Source organism: Camarhynchus parvulus, chromosome 3 (genome assembly GCF_901933205.1).
Source record: "Camarhynchus parvulus chromosome 3, STF_HiC, whole genome shotgun sequence".
Taxonomy (NCBI): Eukaryota; Metazoa; Chordata; class Aves; order Passeriformes; family Thraupidae; genus Camarhynchus; species Camarhynchus parvulus.
Window position 1 is genome coordinate 58825807 of NC_044573.1, and position 8269 is coordinate 58834075.

Genomic DNA, 8269 nt, shown 5'->3' on the forward strand with positions numbered 1-8269 from the left:
CTTTCCACATCCTTTTGCCTTTTTCTCTGTTCTGCTGCACTTCTCATAAGCTTGTGATTATAAGGCAGCTTCTTATTTAAAGACTGTGAAATAAATTTTTGTTGTTCCAGAAATATTTATTTTTAATCAATTTTTTTGTTTGTTTAAAAAGAAAGGAAACCCTTTACCTTATAAACTAAGCATGCACATTGCTAAACAAGACAAAAATTAAATATCACCAATTAACATTCTTATTGTTGCAACTGAAATGGATCTTACTGGTGACGCAACTGAAAATCTGGCCAGAGGGATCTGGTGACCTCAAGAAGAAAGATTCCTCATTTAATGAGGCTGGTTTTTCAGGTCTATCTGATATACATGCTGAACTGTTAGCTGTGGCTTCTTCAGGCATTGAGATGAGATCCCAGCTTTGGTCTAGGATTGGTTTTGCACATTATCAAAATAACTGAGCTTTAACCTTATGGTCAAATTTTACTGGAATATTGCTGTGCTATAGCTGGCTTTCTCGCTGTGATGGTTGAAGTGGAGAGGATCTAGAGTCCTCCCTACATAAAGACTTGGCGGGCTGATAAGCCAATTCAGTAACCAGCTTCCCAAACCCAGATTCCTCCTGCAATGTTAAAATTAGCTATAAAATATTTTAAAGGACACTTGGAATCATTCTCCAATTAAATGGGCGTCCCACTGAGATAACTTATTTCCACCAAAAGAAAGCACCTCTCCCCTTTCCACTTACCTTAAAAGCTAACTTATTCACAAAGAAGTTGGAAAGATTACAGATGGTGATTGTTTTCAGCAGGATGAACACTGCAAGGCAACCAGTTCTAACACTGACTTCTCCCAAGTATTAGGTGATTTACACTGCAAAGTTTAGCCTTCCATTGCTATTTTCCCCCCCTAATAAATAGCTATGACAGCAATTCTTCCTTATACTGCTGCCATATTTCTGTTGGTGACTTGCCATTGCCACTGATGAAAATGTCAAATGGTCTCCTTTAGCTAATTAATGATATCATCAGCTAAACTAGCTCTCAAGGACAGAGCTGACCATAGGGAAAGTCCATCAAATCAAGCAGTGTTTGCCTTGACAAAGGGGCTGGAGAGAAGCTGGTGTAAAGGTCACAACTTCTTCTCATGTTTGTTTCTAAGCAACCCAGTCAGTCAGTCTGTGGTTGCAGCACACTGAGTTGAGTTGTTTTGCTTTCTTGTCTCTGCGAGTAAGGCACTGAAGGTGACAGGCCCTCAGGGAATGAGCCACCATGTTCCACATCAGCTGGCTGAGGAGGTTCCTGCTTTATGGGCAGGCCTGGAAGCAGACCTGCAGGAGAAACCAGTAGTGAAAGGGCTGTTTGGAGTCAGAGACTTCAAGCTATCTCTTGCACAGCATAAAAACATAAATGTAATTTTAAAAGCCCTAACAACTGCCCAAGTTTGTGTGTGTGAGAAAGCGTAGGTATCTTGAGACTGACAAAATGGGTCATCCCTTGGTTCTGTGCACTGGTCACAGTGAAGCAAGGGACAGCCTGTCCAACTTAGGGCAAGTTAGCAGGTTAAGGAGTAGCTGAATGGCCCGATTGCAAATATGTAAATACTAGTATGGTATTCATGGTAGTAACCAATATAAATTTCATACCAGAAACCATCAAAGGCTGATGCAGGAAGCTTGCAGAGATGACACACCAGCAGCAAAACAAAACTCTGATGACTCTGAGTGATCTGATGGACATTTACACAGAATTGTTTTTTGTGGCTTTCTGCCTTTTTTGCACTGGTTATAGAGGCTTTCTCACCCAGGGTGAGAAGCAAGAAGCCTGATACTGCTAAGGGACAGGAGTGCTCAAGGTGCATTCCCTAGGTACAGGGTGGCTGGCAGAATATAAAGCCATACCAGAAAAACGAGGTAGATTTGCAAGGATTCTCAGTAGGGGAGTTCAGATGATCACATTACTGGGGCCATTCTTTATAGGCATTCTTCAGGGCATCTGTCTCAAGACATGCATGTCACTAAAGGGGACAGAATAATTCACTAAAATGAGCAGTAACACATTTCCAGGATCAAGCACTTGCGCAAAATTTTCAGCGGTGTCCAAGGATAAAATAGGTAATTTTTAAATTGTGATGTACAATTTTTCTCATACTAGATAATTGGAAGTAACTAATTTCATGACAGTTTCTAGAGTTTCAGAAGAGAGCTAGAGAACATATGGACCAAGAAACTTTCTGTTTTCACTGGCCAAGTTGGCAAGAACTGTAATGCAGACCCAAGAGTTTAACACATTAAGAAGGAATCAACAAAGTTTCGGTAAACAGACCTAATTCTTCCCAAATTCATTAGTTCTTTGAAGTATTCAACAACCCTGAGGACACAGGCAATCCAGCTGATATAGTTTACATTAAATTCAGAAGAGATTTTAGCACATGCCTTTCAAAGGCTCTTAGAGGATATAATCTGAGGGGATAAACAGGAAGGTCCTTGAATGGATAAACAGTTAAAAGATAGAGCAAACAAGGCTATGCAGAAATGGTTGGGGTTTACAGTGGAAAAGATTACGAATGCTTAGTTTAAGCAGTTCAATATATTTCTAAATGACATGGGAAAAGTAGTCTAGTGTGGCATCACACTTTTGTGATGCTACCAAGGATACTAAAAACAAAGACCAAAGAATTGCAGAAGGACCCCATTCCAGGGGAAAAAAACCCAGCAGATAAAATTCAGTTCTGATAGATTGAAAATAAGGCACAAGGAGAAAACCCAGTCCTAACAACACTTATAGTGACGGGTTCTGAGCTTATTAGTACCATTCACAAATGCTATTTTTATACTAGGCCAAAGAATATCTGGCACAATGCTATGCAGCAGTCAAAACAACAACAACAACAACAACAACAACAACAACAAAAAGTTGATTACACAGAATTATTTAAGAAAGGAATGAAAGGCAATGCATTATTCCACTGTATGCGCCTGTGGTGTTCCAGTACATCTCAACAATACTTTTAAGTTATACTACACCTATTTCATAAAAACTACAGTGAAATTAGAAAGCTTGCAAAGACAGTAGCAAGGATAATTGAAAGTATGGACAACCTTTCATATGTGGAATGATTAAATAGCTTAGGACGGTCTCGGCTGGAAAAGAGATGGCTGAGGACAGAATATGACATATCTGTAAAACCATAGTGGCATGGAGATGGTGAAAAGGTTTTGAATCCAATATGATAATTATGAAGCAGAAATAGCAGGAGAAAAACAAATAAATGTATTTCCTCTGACAGCATATAGTTAAACTGCCACATTTAAGGCAGGATTTTGTGGAAGGCATGATTTTATGAGAGTTGGAAAAGTGACTGGGAGAGTAATTGAAGGAGAAAACAAATCTACTGAAGGCTGTATAGCTATAAAGACTGAAGGCTATTAAATATAAAGCTTGGGAGTCCACAAACCCCAGTGTAGTGAAGTCTTGACAAACTCACCATATACTCATCATTTATACTTTTTCCCAACACCTCTCCCAGGCAGGTAGGGAGGGTATGGTACTAACTTGTCTCCCCACCTCTGCTCCTGTGCTCTGAGGAAGAGGCCAGGAATGCCTATGCAAGCTGGTCACAAACACACATTACTGTTGTAACACAATTAAGACTGAAATCCTCTATTAGAAAGAGTGCAGACTGTGCTAGTACAGAATCCTAGCAAGGGCCAGGGAGTCATGCAGGGCACACATTAGGTATCTGTCCTGCATGCAGATCTTATTTTCTTCTGTGATGCCTATAATGGTTATTGGTGTCTATGGATATATACTAGGGGAGGCAGGTTTTTCACTGTGTGCTTTGTGCAACCATTCTTGGAATATCACATGCATGATTTTAGAGAAGGATGTTAATTAAAATGGAAAGTTTAATTGCACATGCAGAGCACTGTGAAGTCGTTTGGGATGTTGTGTGTTTCACAGCTCTGTGTTGGGAATGTTCTGGGGAGCATTTTGAAGTGTCTCAACTCCCTCTGGCATTGACCCACAGGCTGCCCACATGTGTAGTCACAGCTGCATCAGTGACAATAGAGACAGGAGAAGCCAGCAGCAACACAGCCTGAGGATCTGTGTGCATCTCTATGTCCCTCAGCTTGTTTCAGTGAGCAAATTCACTGTGTCCACTGATGGATAAGCTACACTCAGGCTACTCCAGCTGGTGTACTGCTTTGGATAGCCACCCCTCCTCTCAGTAATTACTGGTTTTGGATTTACATCAGGACAATAACCATAATTTTGAGGAAGGTTGTTAACTATCCTCATGTACAAAAATACTTTTTGAAAACACTAACAGTCAAACTGCTCAAATAATGGCTTTCAATACAAGGTTTTTTAGTTCAGCTGGTGTCCTTGGGGGTAAAAATTCCAGCTGCATAATTGTGGAAGTTAGTTTTCCTACTTTTAGGACCTGTATGGGTAAGAGGAAAATACTAAAATTCTCTTGGTAATACAGAGTTAATATTGCTAAATACTGAGTTGTCGTTAGAACTGACTATTCATTTCCAATAAACCACAATGAGAAAAACCAGACACAGGAACAGGAATTTCATGAATAGCCTCAAATATGCAATTTGGGCTTGGGGGACTTGGCTGGCAGGTATAGTTTTATATGAGAACAGACCTTAGTCTAACTTAGAATACGAGGGTGAGTTCAGAGAGCTGGAACTGAAACCACACTACCCTTTCTGCTGAGCTCAACTACACTCAAATCACAGAGGTCACATCAAATGACACAAGGTAAAAAAGCCAAATAATCAGATAAAAAGGCTGATCTGTTACAATTCTGTCCTTCATTTCTTCATAGGAAGAACCTGCTCATCTTAAAGGCAGTGCAATGGATTTACATATTAAGTGGCTTAATCGAGAATATACGAAAACTCAGAGGAACTGGGAAGAAGTGGATAACAGAATGAATGTGACAATAGAAATACGGAGAAAGATGATCAGCGATAAGGCACCTTTAAAAGATATTCTTAGACTATTTCCTTTCTTAAGATGCCCTTATCAGGTAACAGAACTATTTTTAATAATGACATTGAATCCTGTGTTATAGATGTGATACATCTGTAGGCATGTATTTCACAGGATATTTCTACTGAAGTATCCGTCAGCAATGTTCTCTTTAATCTAGCTCATATTGAAGCTAATCCCATTTTAAAAGGTTCATCACTTCAATTCTGAGTTAAAAGTGCCACACACACCACCAATGTCACGGTTTGGTGTTACTTGATGTATTCCTTTCCTGCTTTGAAAAAAAAATTACATCACCCTCTCAAGTTTATAATCTTATTTAACTGAGCTAGTTTTATCCTGTCTTCAAAGTGCATGCATTGTTTACAGTTTTGGTTTTGAGGTTTGCAATACCAAATACTTGTTTTTCTTTTAGCTTTTTAGGGAGTTCCAGCTTCTCACACACATGGACATTCATAAGAAAACAGTCGAGATTTTGGAGATTTATTCAGAAAACATATTGTCCTTGTATGTGGTGAGGAATAATCCAATTAACATTATGCTGCAAGAAAATCTGAAGCAGCACGCAGAGGAAGACGTTCTGAAATGTCAGTACCAATCTCCTATGCTCTGAATATCAGAGTTTTGTTGTAGCTAATTGTTCTTACTTATGTAACTAAACTAGCTTCAATTGTACTGCAAACACATTGCAAAAATGTTATGGTTTCTTTGAAAATATAGAGTGATGGTGAAGCATTGAGAATAAAAGCTACTAAATTAGTAGGAAAATTAAGTCAGTCAAGTATTGAAGCTTTTTTTTCACGGAATAAAAGACTGCAGGTTTGATAAAGTAAGTAATTACCTTAAAATAAGTATTGCTAGATGAGCAGAAGTATGTATTTCTAGATATGAGTGCTTATTATTTTCTAAAAATACCTGCAGAAATCTAATTTTCTGCTTTAGAAATAGCCCCATAAAAAGACCCAATTTCCTTTACAAGTCAAGTTTCTATGGTTATAATCTTTACCCCAGTAAAATTAAAGAAGTAGTTCCCACTAACCATTTCAGGCACCTTGTCTCTGCAGAGACACAGTGCAGGAAAAAGGGCACAGACTGGTGCCTCTGGTGAGGTCCATGTACCGTGGCTGTGGGGGAGCAGATACCTGCTGGCATTCAGCTTCTTTCAGTCTGAGAAGTTTGGGGAGTGTGGTCCTGCAGGGACAGAACTTTTCAAGCAGTCACTCAGAATTGCTGTTCTTGCCCAGCTGCCCAAGCTCAGCTCTCTGAGAAGTCCTCTTTAGACTCACTTTCTGTCAAACAGGCATAATAATTCCAGGATGTCAATCCAAGGTCACACCATATGAAGACATGTGTGTTCTATAGCAGTTTCATTCAATTATTGCCAAGTCATCTTTGAAAGAAGCAAGCAGTGTAGGTTAAAATTCTGGGGATTTCCTTTGCTAAGATTAAAAACAAAAGTACTCATGATAGATTAAAATTCTTCAATGAATAGTCTAATCTAGAAGGCCTTTATGGACTTTCTTTTCATAGCTTTGGCCAAGGAAATCTATGAATATAGTAAGTGATTTCCCCTTTTCTTATACAGCATGTCCACAGAGATTTTGACTCATGCCTTAGTAAAGTCCCAAGGCCTTTCCTTTTCTGTTTTTCTCTCACAAACCACTTAACCTGGCACCTAGATAATAAATGCATGGCGAGGTAAGTTCAGTGAAGCACATGACGCCAGAAGCCTGACCTGCAAAAAAGATGTTATAGTAAATAACAGCTGAGCCAGAGGGATAGTAGGTACCAGGTGTCAGGAGGTTCTGCAGCACCAGCTGGTACCACAGCCTTCAAAGCAGAGTCCTGGAAACAGGACTCCCCAGACTTCCAGTTTACTGGGGAGAGAGGAGTTTGGGGAAGGGCAGTGAGAGCAGGAAGACTACTCAGCTCACAAACTCAACTAAAAGCAACCCAAAGGCCAACTTACTTATTGTGAGGAAAATTGAACTGTAATATGGAGTAGCAGAGTCCCATGAATTATTTGACACTAATGTTCATTACCAGCTGAGTTGCCTAAATATTGACTGTGGTACAAACTGCTCTTCAAAGTGGATTGAACAACAGCTCTAATACTGAGCTGTTAACTATTACATAGGCTGCAATCTGTTTTTCCAGCATACTGCAGTGCCAGAAAGTTTTCATTTGTAATTTAGTAGAAATCCTTGCTTTTGACAGATATGAAAATGACTGCTGCATGTTTACTCCTGCCAGAGGTCTTTGGAGATGATTCCAGTCTGTTTGCTGCAGTGAACGAGGAGGTAGGAGACAGAGCACCAGCAGCCTTGGTCTCTTTTCCTTTTATCACCTGCATATGCACATCACCTGGCCTTTTGGTGGCTCAGCTTAGTTCTGGGAAGAGGTTACATTAGCTTGCCTTTTGAGTAGAAATACTCACAGAAATACTACCTAACTTCGAAAGAATGTTATCAGGCTTACTTCATTCTCTGACCTGTTTAATGTTGTGGCATCATTTGAAATAACCTTTTTTGAATTTAGGTAAAGGCAGTGACACCAGTGTTGGAAGTGAAAAATCCCTTCAACATGAATTCATGTGAGTTTGCCCTGTACATAGAAAGGGAAGAGCTGGCCCAGCTCGATGACTGCGCCATGGCTCTGGCAGCACTGGTGGCTGCATTCCATGTGTTTGATATCCCATGCCCAAAGAGAATCCACAGGACACTGAACTTCCTGGAGTCCCTGGTCTTTGAGGTGAGGAACCCAGCATCCCTGCCCGCCCCAGTAAAGACAGGGCTGGAGACACCCTAGCATCCAGTACCTGATGGTGCACCCAGCACTCCTCTCAGGAGCATTTGATATTTTGTCAAAATAAATCCCTTTGTGCCATTCTTTCTATTCAAAGTGTATGTATATTTAAAAGCTATGTTTAGTAATGCCCTCCTTTTTTTATTGTACTGGCTACTTCTAAAAAAAAATTTAAACTCAAGCAATTTTATTATTTTAAATGTAGATTTTAGAGCAGTCTAGAGATAATAAAATTTTCTAGATTACTTCATGTGTTATGTATTATTTTTCTATAAGGAGCATTTGAAAAAATCAGATATTTTGATTTTAACAATTAAAAAAAATTAAGAGCCAACATAAGCATTTCACTGCTTTAGATGGTAATACAGTTAATGTTTTGAAATGGCACAAATTAAACATTTACTTATTATGATTACTTCATAATGTTATGATTGCTGAGAGCCTAATATAATGATTTTAGTGGTTTA

The 8269-nt window shown here is 39.3% G+C and overlaps 1 protein-coding gene across 1 annotated transcript in view; it reads left to right on the forward strand.

The window, feature by feature from the left end:
• Positions 1-7805, forward strand: part of SAMD3 (sterile alpha motif domain containing 3) — a 35213-nt gene extending 27408 nt beyond the window's left edge. The window contains exons 7-10 of the mRNA XM_030945944.1: positions 4831-5034; positions 5413-5584; positions 7215-7297; positions 7536-7805. Coding sequence (XP_030801804.1) covers positions 4831-5034; positions 5413-5584; positions 7215-7297; positions 7536-7805 — 729 coding nt within the window. The remainder of the gene's footprint in view (positions 1-4830; positions 5035-5412; positions 5585-7214; positions 7298-7535) is intronic.
• Positions 7806-8269: the final 464 nt, after the last annotated feature.